Below are 25,255 nucleotides of genomic sequence, written 5' to 3' on the forward strand. Positions count from 1 at the left end.
GTGACATTAATCAAAAGGGAGGTCCTTGATGGCATTCTGGGCCTCCCTGGGAAAACCAGAAGCATTAAGTCAAGACTCTCTTTGCATCATGATGCCCATAGCCATGGCCCTGGAGGAAGTATCAGCTGCATCCACTGTGGATTGGAGGGCAGTTCTGGCTATCAGTTTCCCTTCCTTGATAAGGAGATGAAAGTGGTATGGTCTTGCTGTGGGAGACTATTAGCAAATTCCTCAAATTTAGTCTAAATTCAGGAAGTCTGTCTGAAGTTCGTAAGAACGGTAGGACAAGGGAACAGACTGCCTATGGAGGTCGTGGAAGCTCCTTCACTGGAGGTTTACAAAAGGAGGCTGGATAGCCTGTCTTGGATGGTTTAGAGTAGACAACAAATCCTGCATTTTGGCAAGGGGTTAGACTAGATGACCCCTGCGGTCCCTTCTAAGCCTATGATTCTATCTTACCCTTGTTGGGCCCAAGATATTCCCTTATCAGCATATTTCCCTAAATTAAGTGGTTTGGGAAAGCAATTTATACAACTAGAAACAAAATTATGACCTTTTGGAACATAACACATTTTGAATGTACTCCTTCACTATAAGCCAGTTTTCTCTCTTACCATAGAGCAGTTCATACTCCTCAGGTTGAATGACACAGGGCTCTTTACTCACTCAGTCTGTTGAATCTGGCAGAGGCAGACTAGCACTGTTACGCATGCCTTACAATGAAGGTCTTCGGTCTGGTGCTTCGCATTTGCATGATACACCAAACCTTAGTCTTATCTTCTGGGATTAATTCACTGGAAGAATATTTCACTTGTATCTTTCACCAAATGAACAGAATTTTCAGCAGAAAGGAATCATGACAACATGTAGCAGTTTGGAGAGATCATCCTGCTTTCTCAGAATTCACTTGTTTGTACAACAGGCCATTTCTGGATTACGCACTTAAATCTTCCATACTTTAGTTATTTTAATCGGTCTTCTCTGTGCTAAAGGTGTGTGTATTATAATGTTACTACTACAACCTGTGACGTAAGTTAAGACCCCACAACCATCCTGACTAAAATAATTAAGATACCATATAATGTCCCATCACGGCTAGAAAAATTAGAGAAGCCCTAAAACAAATTCAGCATGGAGGCTCTCACATGTTGGAATTGTTTCTCTTTGTCACACCTGTCACTTCTACTAAACACACCAAAATATCCACTTTATGGCCTTTGTTCTCATTCCAGCCTTTGCCACCCTGTCTCTTGCTTTAGCAAAGTACTCCCACATGCACCCGCCATCCTGCTATCTGCCCTTTGTCTGGAAAGGGTGGGCTCCCTTCATGTATGTCTTATTTGTGCAGCTGACAACTCCATGGGCACACAGGAACTGGCAATGGGTGGGAGAGAAATGAAAGAGCTGATTGGCTCAATTTTGCACAAAGATTAGGAAGCTAGTTAAATAGAAATAAAAGGAACAATCACATAAGAGAAATGCCTGCAAGCTGCAGGAAAACACTGCAATAGAGGCTCAAAGTTTATGTATACCCCAAATAAAACAAAACAAACAGTAAGAGTACCAAAAAATCCTGCCACCATGGCTAAACAGCAGAGAAAAGAGACGGTTAGAGGCAAAAAGGCATCCTTTAAAAACTGAAAGTCAATCCTACTGAGGAAAATAGAAGCATAAACTCTGGCAAATGTAAAAGTATAATTTGGCAGGCCAAAAAAGAATTTGAAGAGCAACTAGCAAATGACACAAAAACTAACAGAAAATTATTATTTTTTAAAGTATATCAGAAGCAGGAAGCCTGCCAAACAATCAGCAGGGCCACTGGATAATCAAGATGCTAAAGGAGTGCTCAAGGAAAACAAAGTCATTGAAGAGAAGCTAAATGAATTTTTTGCATTGCAGAGGATGTGAGGGAGATTCCCATATCTAAGCCATTCTTTTGACAAATCTAAGAAACTATCCCAGATGCAGGTGCCACCAGAGGATGTTTTGGAACAAACTGATCAATTAAACAGCAATAAGTCATTAGGAGCAGATCGTTTTCACCCAAGAGTTCTGAAAGAACTCAAATAGGAAATGGCTCAACTACTAACTGTAGTATGTAACCTGTCACTTCATTCAGCCTGTGCCAGATGACTGGTGAACAGCTAATGTAAGACTGATTTTTTTAAAAACACCAGAGACAATTGTGGCAATTATAGGCCGGTGAGCCCAACTACAGTACCAGGCAAATTGGTTGAAACGACAGTAAACAACAATTATCAGACATATAGATGAACACGGTATGTTGGGAAAGATCAATACAGCTTTTATAAAGATAAATCATGTCTCACCAATCTATTAAAATTCTTGGGAGGGTGTCAACAAGCATTTGGAGAAGGGGGATCCAGTGGATATAGTGTACTTAGATTTTCAAAAAGCTGGATCAGTAACTGGCTAAAAGACAGGAAATAAAGGGTAGGAATAAAATGGTCACTTTTCACAATGGAGGGGGTCCCCAAGAATATGTACTTGGACCAGTGCTGTTCAACATATTCATGAGTGATCTGGAAAAAGGGGTAAACAGTGAGGTGGCAAAATTTGTAGATGATACAAAATTACTCAAGATAGTTAAGTCCAAAGCAGACTGTGACGTTACAAAGAGATCTTACAAAACTGATGACTGGGCAACAAATGGCAGATGAAATTCAGTATTGACAAATGTAAACTAATGCACACTGGAACACATAGTCCCATACAAATGATAGGTTCTAAATTAAGTTATCACTCAAGATCTTGGAGTCATTGTGGATAGTTCTTTGAAATCATCCAGTGTGCAGTCACAGTAAAAAAAGCATGTTAGGAAGCATTAGAAAAGGGATAGATATAAGAAAATATCATACTGCCACTATATAAACCCATGACACGAACACACCTTGAATAAACCATGCAGTTCTGGTCATTCAATCTCAAAAAAAATATATTAGAAGTCGAAAAGATATTAGGACTATGAAACAGCTTCCATATGAAAAGAGATTAAAAAGATTGGGACTGTTCAACTTGGAAAAGAGACAATTAAGGGGGAGTGTGGCAGAGCTCCGACCTTGTCCCCATGCGTCCCGCGCTTACAGGTGGTTTATGCTAGCCTCAGAGGCTCACTGCGACCCTCCATGTAGTCATTCTCTCTCTAGGGCCAGGGTTACAGTCTACTGAGCCCTTTTCATCATAAGCCAGCAAGGAGGTTGGTGAGAGAATTCCCAGTCTCTGTTGTCCCTACAGGTTTATTCCAGAACAGTTTAGCCTCCTGTCCTGACAGGGGCCTGTCTTCCTCTCCCAAAAGGAGTTTCTGTAGTGTCGGGTTGGGGAGAACCCAGGCCCGCCCTCTACTCCGGATTCTGGCCCAGGGACCCTAATGACAGCAGCTGTTGGCAGCCGACCTTTCACTGCCAGAGTTGCTATATTTCCCTGGGCCACTTCCCCACAGCTCTCCCGGTTCTCTCTCTCAACGCCTTCTTCACCCTTACCTTAGGGCTCCTTTTCCAGTGGCTTGAGGGTGGAAGCCTCATTACCCAGCCCTTCAGCCGCACTTCCTCTCCTCTGGCTCTCCTTGGCCTGACCGGAGTTAGCCCTTTTATAGTATCAGAGGGGCCTTAACTAGAGTCAGGTGTTCACATTAGCTTAATGGCCTCACCTGACTCTTTGCAGGTTAATTGGAGTCATGTGTCCACCCTAGCCTGGAGCAGCTCCTGCTCTGGTCAGTCAGGGAACAGAAAACTGCTTATCCACTAGCCATTATATCTGCCTTCAACTACTCTGCTGTACCCAACTGGCCTGGGTCCATCACAGGAGCGCCATGATAAGAGATACACAATCATGAATGCTGTAGAGAAAGTGAATAAGGAAAAAATGGTTACCAACCTTTCGTAACTGTTGTTCTTCGAGATGTGTTGCTTGTGTCCAATCCAAGTAAGTGTGTGAGCGCTGCATGCTCAATCATCGGAAGGCTTTTCCCTAGCAATACCTGTCGGGTCGGCTGGCGCCTTCATGGCAGCATATATAGGTACAGAGGGGAGGCGGGTGGATCTTGGAATGGACATGCTGCAGATGAAGCTTGCGCTCTCATGGAGTGTGCCATCAATGCTGGGACTAGTATCTTTGCCAGGTCATAGCACGTCCTGATACAGGCCATGATCCAACACGAGATTCGTTGGGATGAGACCGGCAGCCCTTTCATTCTCTCAGCAATGGCGATGAAGAGTTGTGTAGACTTCTTAAACGGCTTTGTCCACTCAATGTAAAAAAACAGCGCCCACCTAGCATCTAGAGAATGGAGACTGCGTTCCCTGACATTAGCATGCGGCTTCAGGAAGAACACTGGTAGAAAAATGTCCTGATTTGCGTGAAATTGTGAGACTACTTTAGGGAGAAAGGCCAGGTGCGGCTGCAACTGCACCTTGTCCTTATAAAACACTGTTTAGGCTCAGACAGGAAAGCCTTGAGCTCAGACACTCTTCTGGCTGAAGTTATAGCCACAAGAAACACCACTTTCCAATAGAGGTAAAGCAGAGAACAAGTTGCTAGAGGTTCGAAAGGGAGCCCCACGAGCCTTGAGAGGACCAGGTTAAGATCCCATGGAGGGACCGGTTGCCACACCTGGGGGTACAGCCTGTCTAGCCCTTTAAGGAAGCATCCAACCATGGAGTTAGCAAATACTGACCACCCTGCTGTGCCCAGGTGGAAACCGGAAATAGCATGATTGCACTATGATTGACGAGACTGCTGCTTTAAATACAGTAAGCAGTCCAGTATAAAGGCAATTGAGGCCTGCAGCAGAGGAATGAGCTTCTGTGCGGAACAAATAGAGAAACTTTTCCACTTGGCTAGGTAAGTGGCACGAGTGGAGGGCTTTTTATTGCCAAGGACAACCTCCCTAACTGAATCAGAACACTGGAGCTCTAATGGGTTTAACCATGGATTTTCCACACGGTGAAGTGGAGAGACTCCAGGTTGGGGTGATGAAGGCAGCTGTGGTTCTGCATGATGAGGTCCAGAATCATGGGGAAGGCCAAAGCACAACTGGAGTTGCAGCTAGCAAGGGATGTGAAGGGGAACAAGAAGGGTTTCTACAGGTATGTTAGCAACAAGAAGGTGGTCAGTGAAAGTGTGGGACCCTTACTGAATGGGGGAGGCAATCTATGACAGATGATGTGGAAAAAGCTGAAGTACTCAATGCTCTTACACCTGTTGGGCTGGTGTCCCTCTCCGAGACACTTTAGACAGGAATTGTGTGGGTCTCCCTTCAGCATTGGCTTCAGGCAGGACCCAGACGACCTGAGACTGAGGCATGTCCTGGTCCCTGGGACAGGAACAAAGTAGTGTGGGGGGGGGGGCGGGGGGGTTAACCTCAACTAACACTTAACTATACCACTTATCACTAAGACTTTCAACTATTTACAGAGTGAAAAGGAGCATCCACTAGGGAATCATAGAATATTAGGGTTGGAAGAGACCTCAGGAGGTCATCTAGTCCAATCCCCTGCTCAAAGCAGGACCAGCACCAACTAAATCATCCCAGCCAAGGTTTTGTCAAGCCAGGCCTTAAAAACCTCTACGGATAGGGATTCCACCGCCTCCTAGGTAACCCATTCCAGTGCTTCTCCACCCTCCTAGTGAAATAGTGTTTCCTAATATCGAACCTAGACCTCCCCCACTACAACTTGAGACCATTGCTTCTTGTTCTGTCATCTGCCACCACTGAGAACAGCCTAGCTCCATCCTCTTTGGAACCCACCTTCAGGTAGTTGAAGGCTGTTATCAAATCCCCCATCACTCTTCTCTTTTGCAGATTAAATAACCCCAGTTCCCTCAGCCTCTCCTCGTAAGTCATGTGCCCCAGCCCCCTAATCATTTTTGTTGTCTTCTGCTGGACTGTCTCCAAATTGTCCACATCCCTTCTGTAGTGGGGGGACAAAAACTGGACGCAATAGTCCAGGTGTGGCCTCACCAGTGCCTAATAGAGAGGAATAATCACTTCTCTCAATCTGCTGGCAATGCTCCAACTAATACAGCCCTTCTTGGCAACAAGGGCACACTGCTGACTCGTTATCCAGCTTCTCGTCCACTGTAATCCCCAGGTTCTTTTCTGCAGAACTGCTCCTTAGCCAGTCAGTCCCCAGCCTGTAACGGTGCATGGGATTCTTCCTTCCTAAGTGCAGGACTCTGCACTTGTCCTTGTGGAACTTCATCACATTTCTTTTGACCCAATCCTCCGATCTGTCTAGGTCATCCTGGACCCTATCCCTACCCTCCAGCATATCTACCTCTCCCCCCAGTTTAGTGCCATCTGTGAACTTGCTGAGGGTGCAATTCACCCCATCATCCAGATCATTAATAATGATGTTGAACAAAACCAGCCCCAGGACCAACCCCTGGGGCACTCCACTTGATATTGGCTAACACAAGAGAAAAGCTGCTCCAATGACCGTCACTGGTAGTAAGAAGGAACTGAACAGTCGGTGGGTCGGCAGCAACCTATATACACCACCATGAAGGTGCCACTCCAGGGGGCTCCACAGCCGACCCAACGGGTATTGCTAGGGAAAAACCTTCCGACAATCATGCACGCAGCTACTTGGAATGGATATGAGCAATCGCTCGAAGAAAAAGTATTATTTATCCCTTCACATAACACAAGAACTGGGGTCACCTCATGAAATTAATAGGCAGCAGGCTTTAAAACGTTAGATAAGTTTATGGAGGATTAGTCCATGTATGGCTATTGGCCAAGATGGCCAGGGGGACAAACCCCATACTCTGGGCATTCCTTAGCCTCTGACTGTCAGATGCTGGGACTTGACACTCAATAATTGCCCTGTCTTGTTCATTCCCTCTGAAGCATCTGGCACTGGCCACTATTGGAAGACAGGATACTAGGCCACGTGGATCATTGGTCTGACCCAGTATATCCATTCTTATGAGCAGCTGCCACTCCTTGAAAGCAGCAGGAATTTTGGGGAGTTGGGGGGAACGGGGACAGGGATGACAAAAAGTTGGCAGCTTTCCTCCCTTCTATGGATCTTCTTGCTGCCTTTCTGTAGCCCCTCCTCCATTGTCCACAGGCCCAATGAAGGGTGAGAAGCGGTCACTGGAGCTGACACCAAGGTCCAGTATAGGGCTGCTGGTTACAGTGCACAAGCGATGACTTTGTCAAGAATGATCAGACACATTCTGGAGATGGAATTTATTGTTATTCCTCCATTGAAAGAAGAGGCAATTTTATTATACCTAGGAAAGTAGCTTTTTCATTCACTGCACACAGGAATTTGAATCCATGGAAAAAGTGCACCTTCTATCCAATACAACCACTTTTTAAATACATTTGAACAGTGATTAGCTAGCATAAGCATTTGTCACATAAGGAATTAAGTCACCCAAACCTTTTTCACTGTGAATTAGGAGCACAGGGCTGAGGTGCTGCCAATCAAACTGATGAAGGTGAAAAGCTACAATTCACTTTACAAAAAACTGAGAAATTGTCAAAATGTCAAAAGCTACATTCAAAATTTACACAAACTCAAGGGGTGTATGCTTATGGGGACAAGGGGAATTGCTTTCCCTCAAAGTGTTCTGTCATTTAACGATAAAATTTAGTGAAAAGGAAAAGCCTTTATACAATATATTCTCCAAATTCAGTCCCACAAGTTATTTTCTTAAAAATTCAGTTCAGTAAATTTAACACACATTTCAGAAGCTAACTGCATTCAGATCAGGGAACATTGGAACGATTACTTTAAAAAAAATAAAAAATAGCTCTGAATTTTGCTTCTGAGATGGAAGCTCTGTCTCTGAACCAACAATGATTCCAGTCAATCTTGCTTTGCATCCTTCAAGGCTTGAAGTCTTTCTAACAGAGGAGGGTGGGAATAATGCCACATTGAAAATATCCAGTCAGAAACAGGAAATCCCAAGTTATCTTTGTTTAATTTAATCAGAGCAGAGTATAGGTCTTTAGCCTTTCCAAGCTCCTTGGCAAATGCATCAGCTTGAAACTCAAATCGTCGGCTCAACACAGTCAAGCAAAAGGAGAGAACCTGTTGTGGGGAAAATAGATGAAAATTGTATAAAATCTCAGCTGCCTACAGTTTCCTTATAGTGTCAGTAAATCATTCAGCAGGAATACAGTCTATCAGCAAACCAGCTGGAAAGTTTTAACATCGGGGCTGTGCAACATTCTGCATTTGAGCTCAGTCCTCCTTCCCATACCACCAAGTTGGGAACTGTTCTAGGAGAGTTCCCAACCAAGTACCCTGTAGCCAGGGGAAGCACACTTATCTTGAAATTGGTAGACAAGTTCAAATCTCACCTCTACTGTGAGCTAATATTTCAGTGCACTACATAGCCCTTAACACTGAAAATCTTGCACCCCCCCCAACCCTAGAAGAAAGTCAAATATTAATCTCCCATTTTACAAATAAGTTAACAGAGGATGCACAAGGCCTCTTCACACATTGCTGGGAGTACAGTCTAGATCATTAATATGGCAGACACATGTCTTATCCAATCAGTCACACTTCTCAGAATAAAAGTGCCAAATCAGCAGGCATTGGTTATCCCACCTCTAACCACCATCACAATCAGAGGGAGAGGAAGAATCCGAGAGTTCCATTCTCCAGTATTTTACTCATGTCTAGCAACATTACCCACAGAAAGAGTACATCAAGTCTATGGTTAGTCTATGCAGCAATTACTCCTGTCGCTCAGAGGCAGCAAGATTTCAACCCATCACAGATCTCTGAGGAGTTAGGAGTCTTATGATTGTGACAGAACTGTGATAGAACTGTTTAGCAAAAAGAAAAGGAGTACTTGTGGCACCTTAGACTAACCAATATTTGAGCATAAGCTTTCGTGAGCTACAGCTCACTTCATCAGATGCATACTGTGGAAAGTGTAGAAGATCTTTTTATACATACAAAGCATGAAAAAATACCTCCCCCCACCCCACTCTCCTGCTGGTAATAGCTTATCTAAAGTGATCACTCTCCTTACAATGTGTATGATAATCAAGGTGGGCCATTTCCAGCACAAATCCAGGGTTTAACAAGAACGTCTGAGGGGAGGGGGGTAGGAAAAAACAAGGGGAAATAGGTTACCTTGCATAATGACTTAGCCACTCCCAGTCTCTATTCAAGCCTAAGTTAATTCAAGCCTACGTAAAAGAATAAATGGACACAAATCAGATGTCAAGAATTATAACATTCATAAACCAGTCGGAGAACACTTCAATCTCTCTGGTCACGCGATTACAGACATGAAAGTTGCGATATTACAACAAAAAAACTTCAAAACCAGACTCCAGCGAGAGACTGTTGAATTGGAATTCATTTGCAAATTGGATACAATTAATTTAGGCTTAAATAGAGACTGGGAGTGGCTAAGTCATTATGCAAGGTAACCTATTTCCCCTTGTTTTTTCCTCCCCCCTCCTCCCCCTGACGTTCTTGTTAAACCTTGGATTTGTGCTGGAAATGGCCCACCTTGATTATCATACACATTGTAAGAAGAGTGATCATTTTAGATAAGCTATTACCAGCAGGAGAGCGGGGTGGGTGGAAGTATTTTTTTATGCTTTGTGTGTATAAAAAGATCTTCCATACTTTCCACAGTATGCATCCGATGAAATGAGCTGTAGCTCACGAAAGCTTATGCTCAAATAAATTGGTTAGTCTCTAAGGTACCACAAGTACTCCTTTTCTTTTTGCAAATACACACTAACACGGCTGTTACTCTGAGAACTGTTTAGAACACTGCTTTATTTAACCCACAGAGTGAGAAAGCACTCTTACAATAGGCTTAACAGCTTAAAAACATAATTTAATTATGGTGTAAAAAACAGATGTTTCACATTTCATTCATTTTTCACACATTTTGAATGATGGTGTCATAAATGGGCAGGTTGGAACGTTAAAGGTTCGGCTAACATTCTGGTTAGTTATGGAAGGATCCTGTCACATGGGAGAAGCTCATAGCTACAGCAGCTTCCCCAACATCCAGATCAGTGGTTTTCAAACTTCTTTTCTAGTGATCCAGTTGAAGAAAATTGTTGATGTCTGCAACCAAATGGAGCTGGGCATGAGGGGTTTGAGGTGTGGTAGGGGCTCAGGGCTGGGGCATAGGGTTGGGGTGTGGGGGTGAGGGTTGTAGGGTGGGGCCAGAAATGAGGGGTTCAGGGTGTGGGAGGGGGCTCTGGGCTGGGGCAGGGGGTTGGCGTCAGGGATGAGGGGTTTGGGGTGCCGGAAGGGGCTCTGGGTTTGGTGGAGGTCAAGACTGGGGCAGGGGATTGGGGCACGGGCTTACCTTGGGCAGCTTCCACTCAGCGGCGCAGCGGGGTGCACTGCGGACCGTGCTGCACCCTGGAAGTGCCCAGCAGCTGGTCCGGCTCCTAGGCGGAGGTACGCAAGTGGCTCTGCATGGCTCTTGCCCGCAGGCACCACCCCCCCGCCTCCCAGCTGGGTGTTTGGAGCTGATGCTCAGGGCAGGGGCAGTGCATGGAGCCCCGTGGCCCCCCACTTCTAGGAACTGGACCTGCTGCTGGCCACTTCCGGGGCACAGCGAGCTGTCAAAACAGGTAGGGACTATCCTGCATTTGCCGGGCAGCACTGCCAACGGGACTTTTAACAGCCCAGGCGGCAGTGCGGACCAGTCACCACAACCCAATGCCTTACATTCCATGACCCAGTACTGAGTCGCAACCCACAGTTTGAAAACCATTTGTCTACATAACTAAAGAGAAAAACAAAACCTAATGCCTTTGCAGCATAGATAACAGATTGATCACACACACAAACACATGACACTTTTTCTCCTTCAAGAAAGGCCAGTCCATTGATTTATGCTGCCACTTGGGGGACAACATTTTTTGGTGTCTAATAAATAGCTAATGCCTTTGTCTCATGGGTTTTAATCTTTTCTGGAAGTTTTTGACACTCAGTATGCCTTTCTTGTGCTGTACTTTAACCTTGCTTGAGATCTGGAGAAGGAACACTTGGCATGCTAAGAGTACCACCCTGAGCTCCCTGACATTTATGTGCAGGGAGAGTTCTTCTTGGAACCAGAGGCTCTGAGTCCTGAGGTTATTGAGGGGGGCTCCCCACCTTAGGTCCAGCATGTCTGAGATTAAGGTTACCGATGGCTGAGGGGTAACAAAGGGCACCCCCATTATTACTGATCTCAGCTCTTTTCACCAGTCCAGGGAGGCGAGGACCAGAGAAGGGACTGTGAGCACTAAGTCCAAGTGGTGTCTGCTCCGGGAGTAAACTGATGCTAGCCACATCTGGAGGGGCCTGAGGCACAGCCCTGCATTCTGAACCACATAACTGCATTCCACCATGTGAACCAGTAGCTTGAGGCAAATCCGAGCTGTCATGATTGGGTGAACCCTGACACTGAGTATCAGGTCCAACATGGTCCAGAATTGGGCCTTCAGCAGGAAGGTCCTAGCTTGGGTCAAGTCAAGCACTGCCTCAGTAAATTCTGTTCTCTGGACTGGGACAAGAGTTGACTTCTGCTTTTTTATTAACAAGCCCAGTGCTTGGAAGGTGGCTTGGACTGTGGTGATGCTACTGATCAGCCAGCTGTCAAGGTACGGGAAGACTTGTATGCCTCACCACCTGAGGAAGGCTGCTATGACCAGCATCCATACTGTGAAAACCTAGGGAGCTGCCGATAGGCCAAATGGAAGAGTGGTGAATTGGTAGTGGCGTTGACCCACTATAAACCTGAGAAATCTTCTGCTCATGGAAGATAGAAATGTGAAAGTATGCATCCTTTAAATCGAGGGATGTGTACCAGTCTCCTGGATCCAGGGAGGGAATGATGGAGGCCAGGGAAACCATGTGGAACCTCAGTTTCTTGAGATATGTGTTGAGACAAAGCTAGTCCAAGATGGGTCAGAGGTCCCCTTTGGCCTTTGGGATTAGGAAATACCAGGAGTAAAACCCCTTCCCTTTCAGACCCCTTCCCTTTCAGACCTCCACAGCCCCCATATGTAGGGGGGATTGCACTTCCTGCATGAGGAGTTGCTCGTGAGAAGACTCCCTGAAGAGAGACAGGGATGAGGGGGTGGATAAAAACCGAAGGATATTCCGACTGTCACTGTACTCAGGACCCAACGGTCCGATGTTATGTATGACCATGCCGGGCTGAAGAGCGATAGTCCAAAAATAAAAGGGGAGGCAGATCTGAAACAGCGACTAGTACAATGCCCTTGGGCACACCTTCAAAAGGCCTGCTTGGGCCTGCACTGCATCTCTGAGACTCCAAATGGAAGGCTGAGGTGGATGGGAGTGGGGTTGCTGCTATTTATAACTTCCACCTTTTCTTTTGTAGGGTTCCTGTCTTGGAGGTGCCAAAAACTAACGAGGGTGCTGGGCCTGAATTGCTTCCTGGAAGCTGACAGAGCTTACAGGGCTAAGGAACATAGGGTGGACCTTGAGTCCTTCAGGCCATGAAGTCTTGTATCCAAGAAAAGAGAGGGGCCTCCAAAGGGGAGGTCCTGGATAGATTGTTGAACCTCATGAGGAAGGCCATACGACTGGAGCCAAGAACACCACCTCATAGTGACAGTAGGAGGCCACTTTCCTGGCTGCCAAGTTGGCAGCATTCAGAGCCACCTGTAGAGAAATATACGCCACATTCTCACCCTCCTCCAAGAGGACAGCAAACTGCTTTGTTGAATCTTCGGGCAAGGAGTTCCACAGATTAAAATCATATCTCCCCAGCAAAGTCTGTTGGTTGGAGATACGTAGTTGAAGGCCACCCATTGAATAAACTTTCTTCAGAAAAGAGCTAGTCTTTTGGTGTCTTTTTGCTTAGGGATAGTGCTCAACTGGCCCTGCCTGTCCCTTTCGTTTGCTTCAGACACCATCAGGGACCCTTGGGGGGGATGCGACTACAGGTATTCGAACCCGCTTGCTGGCACATAATACTTCTTCTCTGCCTTCTTTGAGGTAGGGGACAGAGAAGAAGGAGTTTGCCACAGGGCCTTGATCAGCCATATCACTACCTCACTGATGGTCAAAGCAACCATGGAGGGAGCTGCTGCAGCCAGGATATCAATAAGGCCGTGAGATGACTTTTTGAGCTCCTCAATTTCCAGACCCAGTTTCGTAGCAAACGGCTTCATTCAGAAGGTCCTGAAGGGCCCTGAAGTCATCCTGTGGAAGCAGGCTCGTGGGTCCCATGACAGCCTCATCTGGGGAGGATGAAGAGGCGGCTTGCAACGGAGGAGGCACTCCTTCCTTTTCCTCAACTATGTCTGCTGGAGCGACCTCCTGGATGTCGGTACTGGGGTCAATAGCGGAGTCGGGGTCCACTGCTGAGCAGGAAGGAGCGGTAGTCTGTCTCTCGGAAACCACCGAGTAGGAACAATGGGAGGGAGGGGCCCAATACGGGGGGAAACCCCCCGGGGTTCCAGTAGGGTTACTGCATCAGTCACTGACGTGCTGGTAGGGGGATTGGTACCAAAGTCTGGTGGCACATAAGCTGGTGGGCTTTGGCGCGTAAGGTTCCCCTTCGGACTCAGAAAAGGAGTCCTCTCAGAAACCACAGTGGAGCGGTAGCTTCTGCCTCCATGCAGTGCTGGGGTTCCAGAGACGGACTGGTGATTGGGATGCCAGGATCAGGGAAGGCTTGACCCTAGAGGGTGCCAGGTGCACAGTGCTGAGAAAGGAGCCCAGTGCTCCTTGTTCCCTCCCTTGCCTCCAGTCACAAGAGCTAGCAGGTGTTGCACTGGAGCTGACAGGACCGGTAGAGAAAGAAGATCTCTAGCTGCTTGGAAAGACTCCGGGATTGATTCAACCATCAGATTGCTGGCACCGTGGTAGCTTCCAGGTATCAGCAGAAGGTCCCGGACCAGACTCAACGCTCTATGCGGAGCTGACGGTGCCACTGTGGGCCCAAGAGTGGAAGAGTGGCCTGGCATGCGTCTCACTGTGCTGCCTTCTCCTCGCTTGTCTTTCTTCTTTATCGACAAGCGCCCTCTGTCAGTGTGCTGCTTCTTCTGCTTCTTCCTCGGCACCAGAGATGATGAACCATTCTGGGAAGAGCTCTGTCACTGAGGAGTGCTTCGCACCAATGCTGAAGTACTTGGTGCCAAATGGGAGCAGCTTGGCTCTGAGACTGGTCTGAGGGCAGCTTCTATGAGGATATCCTTCAGCCTAATGTCTCTGTCCTTTTCAGTGCAGGGTCTGAAGTCCTGGCAGATCTGGTACTTGTCCCTCACATGAGTTTCCCCCAAGCAATTTAAGAAGCGGGTCTCTCATGGGCAGAGGTTTGCCACAGGAGGCACAAGGTTTGAAGCCCAGGGACCACGGCATGCCCAGCCCCTGGGGCACAGTCGTCCCTTGACAACAGGAACTAACTATATACACTAACACTGATTACAAAAAACTATATACGCTAAACTATGATAACCGCCAATGAAACACTGAGATGAAAGACTTGCAGGAGCAAAAAGAGTTATTCCAGCAAACGTCACGGGAGGAAAGAAGGAACTGAGAGGGTGTGGGGCCAGCAGCTCCCCTTATACTGGCACACAAGCATGTAGCTCCAGAGGGTGCTAGGGCTGCCCAACAGATACCAGTGAGGGAAACATCTCTGGCAACAGTGCACACGGCACACATACACTCTAACATGGAATGGACACGAACAAGCACTTGAAGAACAATCTTTGTGAAATGCCGTCTAGGGAAGGTGTGCAATGATGGCTCCTAACTCACTGGCTCTCCTGGCCGAAGCAATGCTCACTATGAATGGCCATCTTCATGGACAGTTAGGCTATTGTACAGGTTGCCATAGGTTCGACGGGTAGACTGGTGAGCGTTGACAGGACAAGGTTAAGATTCCACTGAGGAATCATAGAATATCAGGGTTGGAAGGGACCCCAGAAGGTCATCTAGTCCAACCCACTGCTCGAAGCAGGACCAATTCCCAGTTAAATCATCCCAGCCAGGGCTTTGTCAAGCCTGACCTTAAAAACCTCTAAGCAAGGAGATTCTACCACCTCCCTAGGTAACGCATTCCAGTGTTTCCCCACCCTCTTAGTGAAAAAGTTTTTCCTAATATCCAATCTAAACCTCCCCCACTGCAACTTGAGACCATTACTCCTCGTTCTGTCATCTGCTACCATTGAGAACAGTCTAGAGCCATCCTCTTTGGAACCCCCTTTCAGGTAGTTGAAAGCAGCTATCAAATCCCCCCTCATTCTTCTCTTCTGCAGACTAAACAATCCCAGCTCCCTCAGCCTCTCCTCATAAGTCATGTGATCTAGACCCCTAATCATTTTTGTTGCCCTTCGCTGGACTCTCTCCAATTTATCCACATCCTTCTTGTAGTGTGGGGCCCAAAACTGGACACAGTACTCCAGATGAGGCCTCACCAATGTCGAATAGAGGGGAACGATCACGTCCCTCGATCTGCTCGCTATGCCCCTACTTAGGAGTAGGTTTAAGGGTCAGTGGGAAGGTTCCGATAAAGCCCTTCATAAATATATGAGTTGAGTGTGTAAAGATGGAACTCTTCTCCAGAGGGATGAAGGCACTAACTGCTGCTAGATGTACCTGCACTGAACTAAGAGCTAGACATATATTCTTCAAGGATAGGAGTGCCCATGGTACCTAGCAAACATTGGTGGAGTTGTGCCCAGTCCAGAAAGTGCCTCCATTTGGCTAGGTAGCAGGGTCTTTTCTACTTTAGTCAAGGGTTTCCTGAATGGGGGCAGAGCATGAACATTCTATTTCCAATGCCCATCCAAACATCAGACTGTGAGGTGAAGTGAGCGTGGGTTGGGGTGCTTGATTTTCCCCCAGTCCTTGGTTAGGAGATCAGGAAATGGGCAGATCCTGATAGATTCGTGGGTGGACATCATTAGAAGTTCAGTGAACCAGAACTGTCTGGGCCAGTAGGATGTTAGGAGAATGATGGTGGCTTTGTTGTGGCGTACTTTCCCTATGACTTGTGGGTGTAGGGGGATGGAAGCAAAGGTGTATCTGGGGCCATCCATCCAAGAAGTAGGAGAGCATCACTCTAGGAGTCATGACCCATGGCTCCCCTGGAACAAGATATAGAAAGCTTTCTGTTTCTGTTTACCCCACTGTGTAAATATCACGGTTAGGACTGTGCATGAATCTGCTATTTGTGGTCTGTAGAGAAACTTCTGCTTCGTTTGCTGGAAGGTAGCTGTGAATATCCAGGAGGTAAGCAGCCTGTATCATGATGTGGTTCCTGACACACCAGTTCAAAAGTCTGACAGCTTAAAGGTAGAAGGGACAAGATCTTGCTCCTCCCTGTTTGTTTATATACACCACTGTGATGATATCGTCCAACATTATCTGTACATGGAGCAAGCGTATGAGGGGAAGGAAGGCCTTGCACCCTAGGCAGACTGCCCTCAGTTCCAGTAAGTTTATATGTAGCCTGGCCTCTTGTGGGGTTCAGGTACCCTAAGCAGGGTGGTAGTCCCGATGAGCACCCCACCCAATGAGAGAGGCATCTGTCACAGTGGTGGTCCTGAGTGTGGGAGAGCTGAAAGAAGTCCCCACCATGACCTTTTCTGAGTTTGATCACCAAGCGAGGGAGGTGATAACGCTAAAGGGAACAATCACCTTGAAGTCAATGTGATCCCTGTTTGATTGGTAAATCAAGTGGAGCCAAGCTTGCAGACACCGTAAGTGGAGTCTGGCGAACTGCATCACAAAGGTGCATACGGCAATGTGGTCTACAGAAAGAGAGACCTGTGCACGGTGATGCAGGAAATCAGGTTCCTCATCGTGTAAAATCTGTCTGCCGAGAAAAATGCTCTTGTTCCTTTAAAACATATTGTCCCTGTGGGTGACACTATGGACTTTTCTTCATTTATTCAAATGCATAGGGGTGCAAGAAGTTGCACAAGAAACCAGCCTAAGTTATCCAAGTATGGAAATACCGAATAGCCCTGGTGCCTCCTCTGGGCTGCTACCACAGTTAAAACATTCAAAAATACCCTTGGAGCTGTAGCAAGCCCAAAGGGGAGGACCCGAAATTGACACGGTTGTTGGCTAACTGTAAAATGCAGGAAGTTTCTGTGTGATGAGTGAATATACACATGGAAATACACATCCTTCATGTCTAGAGATGCAAAGAACCACATCCCTTCCTGAAGAAAGGGGATTATAGATGATAATGTAATCGTCTGAAATTTCAGCTTTGGGATAAAGATGTTGAGTTGCCAGATATCCAGGATAGGTCTCCCTCCTCTGACTTTTTTTGGAATTAGAGAATATGTGGATATAACCCTCTCCCTTGATACTAAGGTGGGATGCACTCTATCGCCACTTGATGTAAGAGGGAATATGCCTCCCTTTAAAGAATCAACTCTTGAGAGTGGTCCCTGAAGGGGATTTGTGAGAAGGGAAGGAGAGAAACTCTGTGGAGTAACACTAATGGATAATCTCCAGGACTCAAGTGTCTATGGTGATCTTGTTCCAGTTGTGGGCGAATTGTATAAGACAGCCCCTAACGGTGACAGGAGAAAAAATGGGTGGTATCTGTGGTGGTACACAGGCCCTGACCTGTATGTCAAAAATGGCCCTTGGCCAGCAGTTGGGAGTGATTGGAGCCTATGGCAGTAGAGGGAGCAAAGAAACGGGGCCTCTCAATCCTCTGGTGCAGAGGCTGAGCTGGACGCTGGTAATAGGGTGTATGAAAAGGTGTTGACCTCGGTCTAAAGGGCTGCCTCTAGTGTTTCTTCCTGGGGGCTGTAGTGTAAATCCAGAGGGAATACAGAGTAGATCTTTAGTCCTTTAGTAAGTGCAGGGAGTTGTCTTATTAAAAAGGTTGGATTCACTGAAGTGGAGATCTTGCATGGTGTTTAGGACCTCTCTAGGAAACCCTGATGACTGTAACCGCAAGTCCCTCCTCATGACTAGTCCTGTGGCCAAAGTTCTGTACACTGTGTCTGTAGAATCTACTGTAGCCTGAAGGGCCACCTTTGCCTTCATCCAAAAGAGACTGAAACTGGACTCGGTCTTCCATGGGAAGTTTATCTTGGAAGTCCGCATGCCTGGAGTAGTTATTAAATGTCGTATTTTGCTAACAAAGCGTGGCAGTTAACAGTATAAAACTGCAGACCTGCATAGATCTTCCTTCCCAGGAGATCTATTACTGGGGTGGATTTCTGGTAGTATGATTGAGCTCCTTCTGTGGCCGCCAACGAGTTTGGGGTAGGATGGGAAAATAAAAAGACAGCTCCTTTGACAGGAACAAAGTATTATCTCTTGGCTCTTTTCAGTGTAAGGGCACAGGATGCTAGTGTGTGCCATGTTGCTCTGGCTTCCTCTAGTATAGCCTCATTAAATGGAAGGGCCACCTTTTTCAGTCCCTGCAGTTGCAAGATGTTCAGGAGCCAGTGCTGAGGATTCTGAACCTCTTCTAATGGAATCTGTAGATTGTTTGCGACTCTCTGTAACAGCGCCTGGTACTGTTGGTAGTCGTCTGACGGAGAAGGCGATGAAGGAGTGACTGCATTGTCCAGAGATGATGAAGAAGCCTCTGTTGGAACCATTGCTGGTTCTTCCTCCTTGTTCACCAACAGAACCAGTTGGTGAGAGGAAGAGGAGTGGTACGACTCCTGAGAAGACCCCAGATGCCTGCCATATCAGGCCAGAAGGAGGGACCCATCAGTTGTGGGGGACCCTAAGGGAATGAGTACAAGCGGTCACTACAGAGGGTCATAGCTGGAGGTATGGTGAGCATAGCTTCTCAACCGGTACAGTAACTCCTCGCTTTACATTGTAGTTATATTCCTGAAAAAATGCTACTTTAAGCAAAACGATGTTAAGTGAATCCAATTTCCCCATAAAAGTTAATGTAAATGGGGGGTTAGGTTCCAGGGAATTTTTTTTTGCCAGACAAAAGGCTATATATTTTTTATTTTATATACATATATATATACATACACACACATACACTCACTCACACACACATATACACAGTATAAGTTTTAAATAAACAATTTAATACTGTACACAGCAGTGACGATTGTGAAGATTGGTTGAGGTGGTAAAAGTCAGAGGGTGGAAGAGGGTGGGATATTTCCCAGGGAATGCCTTACTGCTAAATGATAACCTAGCACTCGGCTAAGCCCTCAAGGGTTAACACATTGTTGTTAATGTAGCCTCATACTCTACAAGGCAGCATGAATGGAGGGAGGAGAGACAGCATGGCAGAGAGAGAGAGACTGTGTGAGAGAGAGAGATGCACACGGCCCCTTTAAGTATGCGGACACCGGTCTAAGTATACTGGCTTTTTAAGTAGATCAGCAAGTTGAGTCAGCAGCTGCTGCCAGCAAGCTTCCTCCATCCTGAGTCCTGTCGTGTCAGTCAGTCCCCATTCTATGGAGATGGGGTACAGGAGTGGGAGGAGAGGGACATCCTGACATTAACACCCCTCTTCCCACCCCGCCCCCCGGCACAGCAAGCAGGAGGTTCCTGGGAGAAGCTCCAAGGCAGAGGGCAAGAGCAGCATATGGCAGTGGGGGGAAGGACAGCTGAACTGCCTGGCAATTGATAGCCTGCTGGGCAGCTGTTGCACAGGGAACTTAGGGGAGCGGGGAGCTGATGGGGGGCTGCTGGTCCACCCTGGTTCCAAGCCCCTACCAGCTAGTTCCAACGGGCTGCTCTTTCTGCAAGCAGTGGACGAAGCAGGCAGCTGCCAAACTACGTTATAAGGGAGCATTCCGCAAATGTAACAACGTTAACCGGGACAACTTTAAAGTGAGGAGTTACCGTAGTTGGGAATCCCGTAGGTCCATGGAGATACTGGTACAGCTATCTCCTCTGATTCAGAGGACTGTTCCATCAGTAGTGGCAGTCCCATTGATACTGGGGCACTCCTGCCTAACGGCTGGAGATGCAACTGCTCCTCGGACATTGGTATAGATTCCTCTTCTGGAGTAAAGACCTCCCTCAGGAGGACAGGGTCAGAAAGGAGTGGAGACTGGGGATAGGGGAGGAATACATCCTCTGATGTTAAGTAAGTCTCTGAACAGCGTGGGGTCCAAGAAGTTCCAGCAGCAATGCCTGAAGGACCCAACTCATCTGTTGCAGTTGAACGATCATTAGATAAACAAGGTGGTGTCGATGACAGGTCTGGATCGGCACTCGTAGATGGAACTGGCAAGCATTTGTGCTTATGCTTCAGTATCACAGTCACCATGGGAACAAGGTGGATCTCTTCTTTTGCATGCCTTGCCCTCTAACCAGGGGGTATTTGGCAGAGGCAGTTCCATGGGTTCTGAGCACAATGTCTTACCTGACTTGGACCAGCTCAGGGAAGGATTGTGTTTCGTATGGACAGTCCACTGTGGGGATCTATTCTTGTGCTCATCAGAGTGTCTTCTACTCTCAAGGGGAGCCCTGGAGGAAGAGTCCTGGGGCTTCAGCATTAGAGGCTCTGCTCCAAGGCACATGCTTGGAGGGGCATTATTGGTCAGTTAAGACCAATGGACAGGGAGGTCTCGCTGGGCCGGATCAGAGTGGGGCTTCATAGCCTCCTCCATCAGGTACTTTCTTAGGTGAAAAAAGAAAAGGAGTACTTGTGGCATCTTAGAGACTAACAAATTTATTTGAGCATAAGCTTTTGTGAGTTACAGCTCACGGCATCCGATGAAGTGAGCTCTAGCTCACGAAAGCTTATGCTCAAATAAATTGGTTAGTCTCTAAGGTGCCACAAGTACTCCTTTTCTTTTTGCGAATACAGACTAACATGGCTGCTACTCTGAAACCTTTCTTAGGTGAAGCTCCTAGACTTCTCGAGTTCTGGGTGGAAAGGCTCAAGACATACTGCACTTAGCAAAGTTGTACGTCTCACCCAGACAGTACAAGCACCGTTGATGTTCATCACAGATGGAGAAGAAACAAGGGCAGGAGATGCAATTCTTGAATTTCCCTCAACCAGGGGAGGAAAAACGACACTATAGTAACTACAAATTTAAACTGCTAAGCTAAGAGATAAAACTATTTACAAATACTTTCTACTTTACAGGTTATGCACAGAATGGAGGAGGACATGTTTCTGACTCAGGCCGTGTGGCAGTAAGAAGGAACTAGAGAGGCATCAATCCGCACTGCCTCTTACACCCTCAGTTAAGAGCATGAGGGGAGCTACTGTGCATGTGTGGGTCAACGGACACTGATTCTGAAGAATTTCTGGATTTGCGTGCATGCACACCCACATGTGGAATACACATAGGTACCATGACTCAAAGTACTTACTTTGGGGGTAAAGTCTGGACTGATACAAAGAACAGCACAATATATTGCGATTTCAGAGAAAAGTTGCCCACTTCAGACACTACATGCAGAAGTTATAGCCATCATAAAGGCTACTTTGACACAAAGAAAGTGCAAAATCAGTGACAAAGGTCTGACTAGTAGTATGGCAATTGTATCTATGATGAGGTTTCACTGTGTCGCTCAGCATTTCCTGAAGATTAATCAGAGATGACTTTCTCAGAAAGCACTTGGAATGAAGAAGAAAAATTCACTTATGCTCCTATTATCAAAAAGAGATTGCTGAAGGCTGTTCCTGGAAAGCAGTTTCAAGTGTACGGCCAGCCGTTCTTCCAGCCATTGTAATGCAAGGATTTTTGCCAATTTTGGGTTGATGTTTTTTGCACTGTACCCAGTCACTGAATTTAAACCAGTTTTTGGCATATTCTGCATGAAGAGATATCTTGGATGCCTGCAGGGTCTCAGCTACTTTCATGGATTTGCCTGTTTCAGGACAGCTAGTTCACAGCGAAGAGGTGAGATGAACAGAGAAAAGGATATTAACACCCTCTTTGCAAGTACCTAGCTGGGGAACAAATATTTGATAATGGACTCTTAGCTAGCAGACAAACGCATAACATGATTGCACTGGGAGCTCATGTTCAGTTGATTATCCACCATAACCCCCAAAGCTTTTTCAGAGTCACTGTTTGGGCAAAGCCTACATTCTTTGTTCTGAGATGAATATATTTACATGCCGTTGGAATCTATATATATATTTTGATTATATTTACTGTTAGAAAAAACTCCTCCACCATTTCCAACCCCATGAACCTGGCTGCCTTTCCAAATACAGTTTGTGATCCAGAGGCCACTCTCACTAACATTACATAATATAAACACTGATATTCTTAAGGTCATTTTAATGCAAAGTGGGAGCTGAAAGTAGCAAGAGAAGTCAGTAGGGCTTGTGGGGGTGGAGGAAAGAGGCAATTTAAAACTTCACTACCCTATTGCCTTTCCCCCCACACTAGGGGAGAGACAGGCCAAGGGGATAGTAGGAAGTGAGGCAGGAATGTAGGGAGTTACAAGTTCTGACTGCTTTTGCAGCTATTGTATCTTACTTCATTCTGGTGTCTGCAAATACAGTACTCTACAGAGAAATGACCGTGCAACAAACAAATATCTCCAACAGCCAGAAATGGGACACTAGCAGGGGAGAGCTCTGAGTTACTCCTAGGTATCTGGTTGGTGGGTCTTGCCCACATGCTCAGGGTCTAACTGACGGACAGATTTGGGGTCAGGAGGGAATTTTCCCCTAGTTAGATTGGAAGAGACTCTGGAGCGTTTTCACCTTCTTCTGCAGCATGGGTCACTTACTGATTTGAACTATCGTAAATGGTGGATTCTCTGTAACATGAAGTCTTTAAATCAAGATTTGAGGACTTCACTAACTCAGCCAGAGGTTATGGGCCTACCAGAGGAGTGGGTGGGTGAGGTTCTGTGGCCAAAATGTGCAGGTCAAAGTATATGATCATGATGGTCCCTTCTGGCCTTAAAGTCTAAACAGAAAACAACATAACTCATTGAGCTGTAAGTAAAAATTGAGAGAGAAAAAAACAACGGATGGGACAAAAAAAGCAAACCAGCAGCCATTTTACCAGAGAACATTTTCTTGCAACAGCCCCCAAATTTCAGAAAACAAAATCAGTAAAACTGCATTTCTGTACTGATTGTCACAGGAGTCATAGATTCCATGACTTTCAATTTAAAAAAATAACCCTGGCTTGACGTTTTGTGGGTGTGTGTGGCTAGATGGATGCAACAGTAACAGCTAGACCTACACAGCTACCAAGTGAGAGACTGGGATGCAGGGGAAACTAACACAGCAGGAACTCTTTAAAGCGCTAGTGCTTTGTCAGGTAGTCATGGGATTGAGTCAGGAATGGAGTAGGTGCTGCAAGGCTCCAATGATGGGCACAAGCAAATTTAGCAATTTTAAAATAGTCTTAACTATTAATTAAATGTGAAATCATTGTAAATTATTTTTACTGAAAATAAAAACAGGCTATTTTGAAAAATGCAACCTGTGCATTGGGATTTTTACTAAAAATTCATGATTTTCCTTTTTTCACTTTGACCAGCGGGATAGCTTATTTATTATTTGCATTGCAGTAGTGCTTTACACACTGCAGTCAGAGATTGTGAGGCTTATTGCAGTTTACCATGACAAATCACTAACCTGAATAAATCAAAGAGAAATAAAATAGTCATCAGAAACCTCAAACTATTCCCTGAAATAACAACAAATTAGCAAACAGTATGATATTCAAATGTATATCTTTTTAAGAAGCCATTTCACAAAGCTAACTTTTACCTCATTATAAGGTGAAAAAATGAATTGGAAAATAATCATCAGTCCTATCAGGGTGGGCTGAGTCTCATAGAAACCAAATGCAGCGAAGAGTTCTTTCTGACCAATTAATACTGCAAACAAAAAGAAGCAGAGGAAGGAGTTCATCTAGAAAGAGAGGAAACAAAATATTCCCATTAATATGACCCTTTCAGCTATCCACAAGATTATTGCTTAAATGCTTATTACAGAGGTGCTCAAAAGCAGGGGTTCTGCTGAAAAAACTGATCATGTAATTAAACACTGTATCATAATGCATATGCACGGGGGCCCAAATTAAGGGTTCACAGGCAACTTAGTTCTGACATTTCCTAACTTTCAAGTACCTGACTTTGCAACCTTAATAATGTTCTTTTAATGTAGTTTTCTGTGTGTAATTATGAATAAAGTCTGTCCATTATCCCTCTCTGCCAACGACTAGGCTGGCTTTATACAGACAGGATGGTAATATACAGACACAGGCAGTTCCTGTGAAAATTTCTAAAGCAGGATTCTGTGGCACTTTACAGATCTGTTCAAAGTAAGTGTTATGTGTGTAATGGGCAGCATGCCAGAAGGCACAGAGATGTTTGCATGAAAAATTGAGAGTGCAGAATAGGTGAGGGGCTTGTTATAAGAAAGAGTGGAGAAGACGTAGGGAGGGACAGATTTGTGAAGGTTCTTGAAGAGCAGGTCAAGAAGTTTGAACTTAATGCAGTGAAATGGGAGAACCAGTGGACAGATTGAAAGAGGGAGGTGATACAGTCCAAGCAATGGTCCGACAGGATGATCTTAGCAGCCGAATTTGGGCAGGTACGGAGCAACATGGATGTTAAAGTGTGACATTCTATACCTTGGGGGAGTGTCCTGTAACCCCCATATTCCTCATTTATATATAATTGTGATCTTGCATATAAAGCATGCCATGTAAGATATCAGGGGAAAGGTTATGATCTGGTGAAAGTCACTGTTCTATCTAAATATGTATATCATTAGTGCATATGAAGTTATGAGATTGTGTTGTATGGTTGTCAGTAAAACATGCTGTAAGCTGGGGAATCGGCCAGATACTAGCTCCCCAGAGACAACAGCAAGGAATGTAACCAATGCCCGGGCAGGTGCCACAAACAATCATCAATAGCCATAGTCCAGCAAGGGAGTTACAATTCAATGATTCATCTGCATAAGACCACACCAGGGGAATTGCTCAACCTTGCTTGGGGACTCAGCAATGCCTACCAGACATGCCTGGACTTTTGTTCTCCAAGCACATGGGATGGAGGGTATAAAACAGAACACAGTGGCCCTGTGCTGGGACTTTCTTCTTCCCCCATCTATGCTTCAAGCAACAAGGACACTGAGAAAACTGAAGAGTCTGACAGTGGAGACTGGCCCAAGTTTAAGGACTGTATATTAAGGACTGCAATATCCAATGGGGTGAGAAAAACTGCCTAATCTACATCGGGGTAGGCAACGTATGGCACGTGGGCCAAAGGTGGCAGGTGAGCTGATTTTAAGTGGCACTCACACTGCCTGGGTCCTGGCCACCAGTCCGGGGGGCTCTGCATTTTAATTTAATTTTATA

General features: G+C 45.9%; 1 protein-coding gene across 4 annotated transcripts in view; it reads right to left on the reverse strand.

Moving 5' to 3' along the window:
* Positions 1–7,201: 7,201 nt before the first annotated feature.
* ZMPSTE24 (zinc metallopeptidase STE24) overlaps positions 7,202–25,255 on the reverse strand; it is a 119,778-nt gene continuing 101,724 nt past the window's right edge. For all 4 annotated transcript variants that reach the window (XM_073317423.1, XM_073317424.1, XM_073317425.1 and 1 more), the window contains 2 exons: positions 23,656–23,799; positions 7,202–8,066 (listed from right to left, as the gene is read on the reverse strand). In XM_073317423.1, coding sequence (XP_073173524.1) covers positions 7,842–8,066; positions 23,656–23,799 — 369 coding nt within the window. In that variant the 3' untranslated portion in view covers positions 7,202–7,841. The remainder of the gene's footprint in view (positions 8,067–23,655; positions 23,800–25,255) is intronic.

Source organism: Lepidochelys kempii, chromosome 19 (assembly GCF_965140265.1).
Source record: "Lepidochelys kempii isolate rLepKem1 chromosome 19, rLepKem1.hap2, whole genome shotgun sequence".
NCBI lineage: Eukaryota > Metazoa > Chordata > Testudines > Cheloniidae > Lepidochelys > Lepidochelys kempii.